This window comes from Pelophylax lessonae (assembly GCF_965119305.1).
Source record: "Pelophylax lessonae genome assembly, chromosome: 5".
NCBI classification, from domain to species: domain Eukaryota; kingdom Metazoa; phylum Chordata; class Amphibia; order Anura; family Ranidae; genus Pelophylax; species Pelophylax lessonae.
Genome location: NC_138772.1, coordinates 496,129,833 through 496,142,911, shown reverse-complemented (window position 1 = coordinate 496,142,911; position 13,079 = coordinate 496,129,833). Strand labels below are relative to the sequence as shown.

Genomic DNA, 13,079 nt, shown 5'->3' with positions numbered 1-13,079 from the left:
TTTAACTGTTGTGTTGCCAGCAAAGAACTTGGAAGGCATGAAAGGCACAGTCCACCATTTGCAAAAATGTAATAAAGGGCACCTATATTAATAAAAGATTAAAACAAAACATGAGTGTATTTATTACACCTTTGCATTGGAGCCTGGAGTTTTTACCGACCACAATTGATGCATCAATTGGCAGGCTTTGGCAGACCAGGAAGTAAGCAGTGGATTACAGGTGGGGTGATGTAATTGTTGGCTATTTGCATGACTTGATGAGCTCCTCTTTATTGGTTGCTAATTTACTTATGTTTTTTCCCCCCAGCATGTTGGCTGATAAATTGAATATGAGCCCTGAAGAAGCTGAAAGGTGGATAGTCAATTTAATTCGCAATGCCAGACTAGATGCGAAGATAGACTCCAAGTTGGTAAGATTTATTTTTATTTGCTATCTACCTCCAGCCCGCCGTGTTGTGAAATGACAGGCGCAAGGCGACACTCTCATTCTGGGACGACGTCATGTAATGTTGTCCCACTTTCGCCGTGCCTTTGTGCAGCGTTTGGTGGTGTGCTTTGTCCCTGGGACACAGCGCATCACCGACCTCTGTAAATAGCCAATGACTAGGCTCTTTACCCATGTGATCAGCTGTGTCCAGTCACCGCTGATCACATGTAAACAATGAAATGACAGCTGATCACATGTAAACAATGAAATGTAAGTTATCTGCATTCCTGTCCTCACGCTGTCAGAGCGTGAGGAGAGCCAATCAGCGGCATATTCCTGCACAGATATAAAATTTTCTTGAAAATAATTGGCCTGAGCAGGAGGGGGGTAAAGTGCACAGTAGTTAAAGGGTAGGTTCACATTTTAAACCTGTTACACCCAAATTTAAGGTGTTCATGTTCACTGGACAAAATCCCATAGAGATGTATAGGCAAGAAAGCTGGAGGCAGTGTCTGAGGAGCCTGACCTTGCCTCCCCAATCTACTGTTCGCGGGTTCAATTCTCTGTCAAAAAGTAATACAAGGCCAATTTTTTTTTTTTTTTTATCCTGAAAAAATTTGCTATATATATATATATATATATATATATATATATATATATATATATATATATATATATATATATTATAGGTCCCTCTCAAAAAATTAGCATATTGTGATAAAGTTCATTATTTTCTGTAATGTACTGACAAACATTAGACTTTCACATATTTTAGATTTATTACACACAACTGAAGTAGTGCAAGCCTTTTATTGTTTTAATATTGATGATTTTGGCATACAGCTCATGAAAACCCCAAATTCCGATCTCAAAAAATTAGCATATCATGAAAAGGTTCTTTAAACGAGCTATTAACCTAATCATCTGAATCAACTAATTAACTCTAAACACCTGCAAAAGATTCCTGAGGCTTTTAAAAACTCCCAGCCTGGTTCATTACTCAAAACCTCAATCATGGGTAAGACTGCCGACCTGACTGCTGTCCAGTAGGCCATCATTGACACCCTCAAGCAAGAGGGTAAGACACAGAAATTTCTGAACGAATAGGCTGTTCCCAGAGTGCTGTATCAAGGCACCTCAGTGGGAAGTCTGTGGGAAGGAAAAAGTGTGGCAGAAAACGCTGCACAACGAGAAGAGGTGACCGGACCCTGAGGAAGATTGTGGAGAAGGACCGATTCCAGACCTTGGAGGACCTGCGGAAGCAGTGGACTGAGTCTGGAGGAAGACTGGGAAGAGGGAAATGCCAAAATGCCTGAAGTCCAGTGTCAAGTACCCACAGTCAGTGATGGTCTGGGGTGCCATGTCAGCTGCTGGTGTTGGTCCACTGTGTTTTATCAAGGGCAGGGTCAATGCAGCTAGCTATCAGGAGATTTTGGAGCACTTCATGCTTCCATCTGCTGAAAAGCTTTATGGAGATGATTTCATTTTTCAGCATGACCTGGCACCTGCTCACAGTTCCAAAACCACTGGTAAATGGTTTACTGACCATGGTATTACTGTGCTCAATTGGCCTGCCAACTCTCCTGACCTGAACCCCATAGAGAATCTGTGGGCTGTTGTGAAGAGAAAGTTGAGAGACGCAAGACCCAACACTCTGGATGAGCTCAAGGCCGCTATCGAAGCATCCTGGGCCTCCATAACACCTCAGCAGTGCCACAGGCTGATTGCTTCCATGCCACGCCGCATTGAAGCAGTCATTTCTGCAAGGATTCCCGACCAAGTATTGAGTGCATAACTGAACATAATTATTTGAAGGTTGAGTTTTTTTGTATTAAAAAACACTTTTCTTTTATTGGTCGGATGAAATATGCTAATTTATTGAGATAGGAATTTTGGGTTTTCATGAGCTGTATGCCAAAATCATCAATATTAAAACAATAAAAGGCTTGCACTACTTCAGTTGTGTGTAATGAATCTAAAATATATGAATGTCTAATGTTTATCAGTACATTACAGAAAATAATGAACTTTATCACAATATGCTAATTTTTTGAGAGGGACATGTATGTGTATGTATATGTATATATGTATGTATGTATGTATGTATATATATATATATGTATGTATGTATGTATGTATGTATGTATGTATGTATATATATATATATATATATATATATATATATATATATATATATATATATATATATATATATCTATCTGATCTTCTGCAGCTAATAATCTTAGATTTCTATAGTTGTTGTAATCTTTTTAATAGTCCGAAATGAGCCCACTGCACCTTGCCAGCAAACCATGAATCCTCAATATAGGTTCACCAATCAGAAAAATGTTCTAAATCTTTTGAAATTTTGAATTGCCGGCCTTAAAATTAGATGAGGGTTAACTGAATTTCCAGTTTAAAGTAACATTCATGTTTTTTATTAGCAGTACACTGATTAACTTCCACTGTTCATCATCCCCAGAAAAATTGTTATTGCTGGTGGACATTGAGGAGCAGAAACAGATCTGGATTCTTGTTGTGTCTCTTGAGAAGTCAATAAGTGACAGATGTCCTAAATGTCACCCTCAACCTAGTTCACTTTGCTAAAGTTATTTTTCAAAGGATAAGAATACTTTGAACCAATTTATTTTTAAAGGGTCCCCACTCTCCCTCCCCCATGCTAGCTTTTACCACAAACTAAAGATCAGCAGTTAACGTGGACCAGCATCTTGTTTTAGTTGCTTCTGTCCCCTTATGACCAGGCTGGCTGCAAAGCCTTCCTATATACAGTCGTTAAACCATCTACTTGCAGGCCTGTGGTGAAAAGGCCACAAATGCGTAGCCTACATGGTTGGTAAACAGGATTGCTGTTAGGAATAGGCAGTGGCTATTAGTTTTAAAGGGTACTTTCTCTTACGTCCTCCGACAGTCGCCGCCTCTTCATATTCGTCACATATGGGGTATTAGACTTTGCTCCGAAGGAGTAGCTAGGCAACGGAATATGTTAACAATAAAGCTTTAACATATCCCACCCTCAAGGGGTGGTCCCCTCAGTCAATACCCTCCTACTTCCTGCAACCATATCTCAGTTTTAATGTCTAGCTTGTCAGGAGTGGCTGGCTCTCTCTGTGCTGGGACTTTTTGTCCCAGGCTCTTTCTTCTTTTTAATATTTTGTTTGAGTTTTTTTCTCTACCTTTACTTAGCTGTTATTTTGGTCAGCATTAGTTAGTTCTTCGGACGAAGAGGATCATGCGGACTGGGTCTCGGGCTGATCCCCCTGATCGCAGGTCGTGGGTCAGTGGCTTCCCAGTCTGCCATCGAGCGTTCAGCCAGGTAACGCTCCTGGCACAGTGAACGACCCATCCCTGTTCGGTGCAGGGATGTTTGGTGAGGTGGCTACCTCACCGGACGCTGTGCGGTTTCTTAACCGCCATTGTGTGCGTCTTGAATTGCGACTCTCCCTGCCTCATGTGCAGCGGCTTGTTCGCCTGTGCGGGTTCCCCACGCCATGTGAGGTAAGTGTATCTATGTGGGGACCTGTCTGTCTGGGGGGGGTCTCAGTCTGGGACTGTGTAACCTGCCTTTATTCACACTGCTTGTCTCCCTATCTCTCGGCTGCATGCTGTGGGCTGCAAGGGGGGGGGGGGAGCTGTGTGACACTGTGTGTGTCAGGCTGGGCAGTGTGGGAAGCTGTGTGCTGTGGGGCATGTTTTTATGGCATGTTGGGGCATATACAGCGATCGCTGCGGCGATCTAACATGTATCCATATAATGGGATAAGCTTGTGTGTGTTTTTATGCACTATGGAGCGGCGATTTCGGCGCCAAACGACGCCATTTTACCGGCGCCCGCTCCGGCCGCATGGTTTACATGCACGGCGGCCATTTTCTTGTAGCCTCCATAGGCTTACATAGAGCGCCCTGGCAGCATCACTTCCTCTTTCCTGGAACACCGATCGAGGCAGCAGCAGCGGCGAGGGTCTCCTCAGGTTTTATCCTTCTATTCCTGTTTGCCATTGCCTGTATTCAGTCTGTATATTCCCTGTGGGGGTCTCATTGTGCCTGAGTGTGGTGCGGTGGGCTGCGCTTGCCGCGCTTGCTGAAAGGGGGCAGTTAACCCTTGGTTGTCTGGCATACAGGGGCAATGGATTCTCAGGAGGGCAAGTTTCCCACAGTATTGGTGGAAAGCCAGGGGACCGCTGTTTCCCCCCCAGGGGGGGATTTAGCCACTATTGTGGCTGGCCTTGCTGCCCAGGTGCAAATGCTGGTGGCTGCTCAATCTACTAAACGGCCCAGAGTTGCTCTGTCCTCTGATTCTGAGGGTGAAGGTGATGGGGCTGTTCTAGCAGGGACCCCTTTATCGGGGTCCCGCTCCTCTCTTGATCTAGTGGGGTCTGAGGTGGAGGCTGAAGTTGAGGGGGTCGATAATTCTCCCCCTGGCTCGCCTGAAGAGCTTGCAATCATGGATGAGTTGATTGCTTCCATTAAGCAGACGCTGCGTTTGCAGGACGAAGTGTGTCCTCCCGCTGCCTTGGCGGCTTATGGGACGCAGAGAAAACGCAGGACGCCGCAGGTTTTTCCCTGCAATGCCGATTTTCAGCGCGCTGTTAAGGATCAATGGCGCGATCTGCGCAAACCTTTTGCGGTACCAAGTAAATTCAAGCTGCGTTATCCTTTCTCGCCTGCCACTGATGAACGGTGGTGTGTGCCTCCACCAGTGGATCATGCAATTGCGGTTTTGAACAAAGCCACTGCGATTCCTGCAGAGGGTTCCCCTGTTTTCCGTGATGCCACGGATAGGAGACTGGAGTCTCTTGCCCGTCATACTTATTCTGTTACGGGTTCTATGCTTAAGGCTCTGTTTGCTTCTCTCATGGCGGCCCAGGCGATCGCAAGTTGGACGCAGATGCTTAGGCGCGTCCTAGTGGCCGATTCGGCCTCGGCGGCGACCCTGGATATGGTGGATCAGATCCACCAGGGTGTCATGTATCTGTGTGATGCGGACCTGGACCTGATTCCGTTGGCTGCACGTGTGCACAGCGTGGCGGTGTTGTCTCGCCGCCTGGTTTGGTTAAAATGTTGGTCGGTGGACCAATCTTCACGTAAAACCTTAGCCAATCTGCCTTATGATGGGTCTCGCCTTTTTGGGGAGTCCCTGGATGTGTTGATTAAGGGGATCACCGGGGGTAAGAGCACTCTCTTGCCCCATTTCCCCAAGGCTAAGGGGGCTTCTGGGAAGAAGCATGCGAATTTTCGGCCCCCTCAGGGGTCCTTTCGTGCCTTTCGGCCGCACTACAAGGGCAAACCGTTCAAAGGCCAAGGCTCTCAGAAGAAGCCCTGGTCTGGGAAACAGAAGTCCGGCCAATCCGGACCTGCGGCCCATAACAGTTCGGCCTGAAGGGGCGCCCTCACCCAGTTTTGGGGTGGGGGGACGCTTGCTCGGTTTTCTTCAGCCCTGGTTGGCCCGTGTGCGGGACAGATGGGTTCTGGAAATCGTTCGATCTGGTTTCAAGGTCGAGTTTCTCTCTCGGCCGGAGAGCAGATTTTTTCCCTCAAATCTACAACTGTCTCCAGAGCGCCTGCGGGATCTGCACCTGGCGGTGCGGGACCTGAGGGCTCAGGGTGTGGTGGTTCCGGTGCCTCATCGGGACAGATTTCGGGGGTTTTATTCCAATCTGTTCACCGTGCCCAGGAAGGAGGGCAAGGTTCGTCCGATTCTGGACTTGAAAGCTCTGAACCGCTCTGTGCGGGTTCGCAAGTTCCGCATGGAGTCCCTGCGCTCGGTGGTGGCTGCCCTGGTTCCGGGGGAATTCATGGCCTCCATCGATTTGAAGGATGCGTACCTTCACATCCCCATATTCGAGGGGCATCAGAGATACCTTCGATTTGCCATTGCGGAGGATCACTACCAGTTCGTGGCGTTGCCCTTTGGGCTCGCCTCGGCTCCGCGGGTCTTCACCAAGGTGCTTGCACCGGTTCTGGCATTATTGAGGGCCCAGGGCATTTCTGTCCTGGGGTGTCTGGACGACATTCTGATTCGGTCTGCGACCAGTCAGGGTCTGGAGAAGGACCTGTCTGTCACAATGCAAACTCTGCAGGAGTTCGGTTGGACGATAAATGTTCCAAAGTCGACACTGAGTCCGTCGGTTCGTCTTCCCTATCTGGGAATGATACTGGACTCGGTGCAGGCGAAGGTCTTCCTGCCGGAAGACAAGCTCAGGACTCTTCAGGAGGAAGTCAGGTCCCTCAGGGACGTTCCACACTCGTCTCTGCGGACGTGTATGAGATGTCTGGGATTGATGGTCTCGGCCTTCGAGGCGATTCCTTTCGCTCAGTTTCACACGCGGGGTCTCCAGGCGGAGATCCTGTCCAAGTGGGACGGGCGACCTCAATCTCTGGATCTTCAGATCTCGTTGAGTCATCGCACCAGGGAAAACCTTCTGTGGTGGCTCCAGTCCCAGTTGGTGTCCGGGGGCAAGTCGTTTCGTCCGATCTCGTGGACGATAATCACTACGGATGCCAGCCTGTCGGGCTGGGGTGGTGTTCTGGGCGCTCTGTCCGCCCAGGGGACCTGGTCGGAGGGGGAGTCTTCCCTCCCGATCAACATTCTGGAATTACGTGCGATAAGGCTCTGTCTTCATCGCTGGACGGACCGGCTGCAGGGCTGCCCGGTTCGGGTGCAGACGGACAATGCCACGGCGGTGGCATACATCAACCACCAAGGGGGCACCAGGAGTGCCCGAGCGGCTCGAGACGTGGCCGACATTCTATCTTGGGCCGAGACTCGTGTCCCGGCGATAACGGCGGTTCACATTCCGGGAGTGGAGAACTGGCAGGCGGACTATCTGAGTCGCCAGACCCTGGATCAGGGGGAATGGTCTCTCCATCCGGCTGTCTTCCAGATGTTGTGCGCGAAGTGGGGTCTTCCAGATGTGGACCTGTTCGCGTCTCGCCTCAACTACAAGGTGAAGAGGTTCGTGGCAAGGACGCGCGACCCTCGGGCAGACGCGTCGGACGCGTTAGTGGCCCCGTGGCATCAGTACAGGCTGATGTACGCTTTTCCACCGATTCAGTTGCTGTCCAGGTTCCTTCGCAGGTTACACTCGGAACGCAGCACGGTGATTCTTGTGGCACCGGACTGGCCTCGCCGGTCCTGGTACGCAGACCTCGTGAATCTGGCGGTCGACGCCCCCTGGCGTCTGCCTCTTCGAGACGATCTACTGTCTCAAGGACCGATTTACCATCCTGCTTTACAGTCGCTGGCTTTGACGGCCTGGCTGTTGAGACCGAGGTCCTGAAGGAGAAGGGTCTCTCTCCAGAGGTCGTTCATACCTTGATCAACGCGAGGAAGTCTTCCTCGGGAAAGGTTTATTACCGTACTTGGAAGGCCTATTTTGCCTGGTGTGAGTCCAGGGGGTTTTCACCCCGCACGTACTCGGTTTCCCGTGTGCTGTCTTTCCTTCAGACGGGTGTCGATCAGCGTTTGGCGCTGGCCACGATAAAGGGTCAGGTGTCTGCGCTGGCCGTTCTGTTTCAACGTCCCGTGGCTTCCAACTCCTTGGTTGGCACTTTTATTCAGGGTGTGCGACATCTGGTTCCTCCTAGGAGGGATCCTTTGCCTCCCTGGGACTTGAATCTGGTTCTTTCTGTGTTACAACGTGCTCCTTTTGAACAGATCAGGGAGATCTCGTTGTCTCTGTTGTCCAAAAAGGTCGCCTTTTTGGTGGCGATCACTTCGGCTCGCAGAGTGTCGGAACTGGCGGCTTTGTCCTGCAAGTCTCCGTACCTGGTTGTTCATTTGGATAAGGTGGTCTTGCGACCTAATCCTTCTTTTCTGCCGAAACGAGTTTCGGAATTCCATCTTAACGAGGATATTGTTTTGCCTTCGTTGTGCACGAAGCCTAAACATCCAAAGGAGGTGAGATTGCACTCTCTGGATGTTGTTCGGGCGATTAGGGTTTACCTTAAATCGACTGAGTCTTTTCGTAAGACGGACTCCTTGTTTGTTCTTCCAGAGGGTCCTCGGAAGGGCATGGCGGCTTCGGCCTCTACCATCGCCAAATGGATCAGGCAGACCATTGAACAGGCCTATGCCTTGCAGGGGAAGGTTCCCCCTGTGCCTGTGAAGGCGCACTCTACTAGATCACTGAGTACGTCTTGGGCCTGCCGTCATGGGGCTTCTGTAGCCCAGGTGTGTAAGGCGGCGACCTGGTCGACCGTGCACACTTTCACAAAATTCTACAAAGTAGATGTTCAGGCATCGGCGGATGCTTCCTTTGGCCGCAAGGTTCTTAGTGCGGCTGTTCCATAGGGTCCCTTGTTGGGGACTCCTGGCTGTTGGGATATCTTTGTATTCCCTGGTTTTTTTGTCTTTTCCTGGGTTGTTGCTCCTGTTGAGCACTTATTTTTGCTGTTGCCCAGCTAGTTTCCTTCCTTTGGTAAGGTTCCTTTCTTTGATGTGGAGACTGCGTTGCCTTTCGGCGCGGATGCGTTTCCCACCCCTCATGTTTGCACTGCTTTGGGACGTCCCCATATGTGACGAATATGAAGAGGCGGCGACTGTCGGAGGACGTAAGAGAAAACGGAATTTTTGTAAAATCTTACCTGTAAAATTCCTTTCTCTGAGTCCTCCGACAGTCGCCGCCCCCGCCCCTCTTTTGGGGTTGAATGTATACTCTACTGCTATTCCACTAAAACTGAGATATGGTTGCAGGAAGTAGGAGGGTATTGACTGAGGGGACCACCCCTTGAGGGTGGGATATGTTAAAGCTTTATTGTTAACATATTCTGTTGCCTAGCTACTCCTTCGGAGCAAAGTCTAGTACCCCATATGTGACGAATATGAAGAGGCGGCGACTGTCGGAGGACTCAGAGAAAGGAATTTTACAGGTAAGATTTTACAAAAATTCCGTTTTCTCCTGTTGGAACATGTTACATCCATATTTAGGTTATAATCTGTTCCTAATCACCTGCTTTTAGTTTTCAATGGACTGAGCACGCTGATTAGTGCACTCCTAGTCCATTGACACCTTTTTCCAGCTTTCTAACTGAAAGCCTATACTGGGCTGGAGGATGTGTTTTCAGGAGCCTGACGTTGCCCTTGCAATCCACTGTTGGTGGATGCAATGCTTTGCAGGCTTCTGGGGGAAATAATGAATGTACATTCATTTAACTTTGCCAGCTAATTTTAGATGAAGGTGACATGGTTAGAGAAGGGAGGGGCGGGTGGAATTCTGTTCTTCGATGTGGTGGCTGCATTATGTGTTTTTTTTTTTTTTTTGTTGTTTTTTTAAATGCTTTAAAATCCAGTAAATATTAACACGCTTATTGTCCCAAGGAGTCCTCTGCTATATCTATGGGGGCAACCATCAACCATGATACATTGGTTACGAGTATTATTGTACCTTTAGGAAGGCATAGGTATACCAATTCCTGATTGTTTGGCAGAAGTTAGGGAAAGGTCAAAAGCTTTATAAAAAATGGCTGTAGTAGAAAAAACGCTTTGGTGATCACCACCTTACTGAGACCTATATCGACATCTTTTTTAATTGCCACTTGTCTTTTAAAGCGGAGTTCCAGCCTCACACACTCACCTGTCCAACGGTCCAGCGATGCGGCCGCCCGAAGCCTCGCTCTTCTCCCTCTCTGCTCTGCAGCGCCGGCATCACTGGTGTGGGCACCCGGCTGTGACAGTTGTCGGCTTCACAGCCGGGTACGCACTGCGCATGCGCGAGTTGCTACGCGTCGTGATGGGCCGGCAATCTTCTGGGACCTCTGACATGTCCCAGAAGATTGCAGGGAGGGAGGGGGAGAGGAGAACTTCCGCTCAGGGCGCCGCGGCGCTCCGAGCGGAAGTGGGAGCGGGTACCTGTCAAAACTAGGTACCCGCTCCCCCCCCCCCCCCCCCCAAAAAAAATGACATGCCAAATCTGGCATGTCAGGGGGTTAGAACTGCCTAAAGCACTTTTGGGTGGAACTCCGCTTTAAGTTCCTTGTCTGTCATGGTAATTTTTGGTGTATCTTGAACAGCCATTTTCAACCTGAGTATCATAGAACCCTAGGGTTCCTCCAGGGTTAGTTAGAGGTTCCCTGAGCTGTGGCTAACTGTCCCGTCTCCCCCACCACCTAATGGTTCTTGCTTAGTTCCAGGTCCAATGCAACTTGGCAGAATCATGGCATGACTGCAAGGGTTTCATTTTGACCACTCTTGTTAGGGTAGCATTCTTCAGACTTCCCACGAACAATGTAAGGGGTATTTTCCCAATGATCCCTCATGGACTAAATCTTACCAGGGGCTCCCTGAGATCTGGAAAATTAATTCAAGGGATCCTCTGGGGTAAAAATGTTGAGAGCAATCTGATCTATAAATTACCTGCAGCACAAAGTCCTAGCAGTGACTGATGAAATAGTCCTTTACCTATTCTCTTCAAGTGTTGTAGTCTATTCTCTTATTCAAGTGTTGTAGTGTGTTGTAGTCTCTTATTCAAGTGTTGTAGTATTTATCAGTCAGCTCGCTTCAGATTTACAGTGTTCTTTGTCTATTGTGTCTGGCACAGGTTGTCCTTGTGGCTGCCCTCTGATTTAGGATTGGTTTGAACAACCTGTTCTTCCTATAAACCCATCATAATTACTGCAAAGACGGTACATAACATTTCTCTTCCTATTGTAGGGTCATGTTGTAATGGGAAATAATGCCGTATCACCTTATCAACAAGTCATAGAGAAGACAAAGAGTCTTGCTTTCCGCAGTCAAATGTTGGCAATGAACATAGAGAAGAAGATGAGCCAGAACACCAGGACTGAGGTAATGAGACTGGTTTATTCATGTCACTGTGTGCATAACCTTACCTTCGCACAGGGAAGATAGACTTTTGTTGTCTAACAGTTGTTTCTTGTCTTAACAGTTGTTTCTTAAAGTGGCCTTATTGTTTTCCTCATGTTATCATTGTTCTTAAAGTCAACCAGTCATTACAGCTATACAGGGCAGCCTTTGCGGGCCCCCATTAAAATTCAAATTGCATGTTCTGTCCTCTCTAAATATAAAGCTGGCCATAGAGGAGTAGAATTGCAAATGGAAATTCTTAGGAAAAGCATGTTCTAAGAAAGTTCGTTTTCCTAATCTTTAGCGGGGTCGGGGTCAAATGTCCATTTGTTTTCTACAGCAGTGACGAGAAAATTTTGAAGGAGCAGGATAGAAAATTTTTCTCTAACAAACTTCCAACAGTCAATGTGGTATTCATTTCAAAATCAAATGTTAAAAGCAAACAAAAACTTTTGCGGAAACGCAAATGTTCTGAGAATTTTCCAAAGACTTTTTTTTCCCCTAAGAATTTTCGTTCAAAATTCAATCCATTTATGGCCAGCCTAATGAAGCAGGATAGTTGGAGCAAATTCTGTCCTGAGCTGCCTGCTTTTACAAATAAATTATTTCAAATATTGAATTGAGAAGGGTTCCTTACCATTTATGCACCATGACAGTGACTGTGTACTGTATAGTATTGCACTATGTATGACTTTGTATAGACTACCTCATCTAATTATTGTAGATGGAATGTGGACTGCTCTAAAAATAGTTATAAGATGTGTCTGTGGTACGGTCATTCATAGGACTGTTTTTTAGGATGCAAATATTGTGTAGAGCTTTAATTGTATATATTTTTTCTCTTCTTTTTTTAGGCTCCCAATTGGGCAGGCCAAGACAGCGGATTCTATTAATGAATGTATCAGAACATCTAAATATTCTTTTGCTAGCTGCAGCAATGTGCTTTCTCTTACGTATCCTCCTGTAAGATTGACGTGCACAATGTTTTGAATAAAATTGGCCTCTTTCGTTTTATGTGTGACCACGTTTTTTTTGTTTTTTTTTTCTGTTTGTGTTCTTTAAGAAATATACACCAATTAGCCATAACTTTAGGAGCACTGACAGGTTAAGTGTATAACATATTAGACAGAAAATAAACATGTCCATGAAGCTGATGTGTTGAAAGCAGAAAAAATGTGCTTTGCAGTTTGTCTATGGGGCTGCGTAGCAGCAGACCGAACAGGGTGATCATGCTGACCCATTCCCACAGCCAAAAGCACCTACAATGGGCATGCGAGCATCAGAACTGCATCATGGAGCAATGGAAGAAGGTGGCTTTGAGGAGGCAGTGTGATGCTTTGAGTAATGTTCTCTTGGGAAACCTTTGGTCTTGCCATTCATGTGGATGTTATCTGTCTAAACATTGTTGCTGGCCAAGTACACCCTTCATGGAAACTGTATTCCCTGCTGGCAGTGGCCTCTTTTAGCAGAATAACGTGCCTTGCCACACTGTAAAAAAGCTCCCTGCTGGCAGTGGCCTCTTTTAGCAGAATAACGTGCCTTGCCACACCGTTAAAAAGCTTCAAGAATGGTTTGAGAAACGCAACTAGTTTGAGGTGTTGACTTTGCCTCCTAATTCTCCAGGTCTCAATCCAACCAAAAATCTGTGGGAAGTGGTGAAAAAAAGTCCAATCCATGGAGAGCCCCACCTTGTAACTTATAAGACTTAAAGGATCTGCTACTGACATCTTGGAGCCAAATACCATAGCATACCTCTTGAAGTCTAGTGGTGCCTATGCCTCGATGGGTCAGGGTTGTATTGCTGGCAAAAGGGGACCTACTGCAGTGATG

At 47.3% G+C, this 13,079-nt stretch overlaps 1 protein-coding gene across 1 annotated transcript in view; it reads left to right on the top strand.

Moving 5' to 3' along the window:
• EIF3E (eukaryotic translation initiation factor 3 subunit E) overlaps nt 1–12,263 on the top strand; it is a 121,688-nt gene extending 109,425 nt beyond the window's left edge. Inside the window, exons 11-13 of the mRNA XM_082259909.1 lie at nt 308–410; nt 11,097–11,231; nt 12,104–12,263. Coding sequence (XP_082116035.1) covers nt 308–410; nt 11,097–11,231; nt 12,104–12,142 — 277 coding nt within the window. The 3' untranslated portion in view covers nt 12,143–12,263. The remainder of the gene's footprint in view (nt 1–307; nt 411–11,096; nt 11,232–12,103) is intronic.
• The last annotated feature ends 816 nt before the right edge of the window (nt 12,264–13,079 follow it).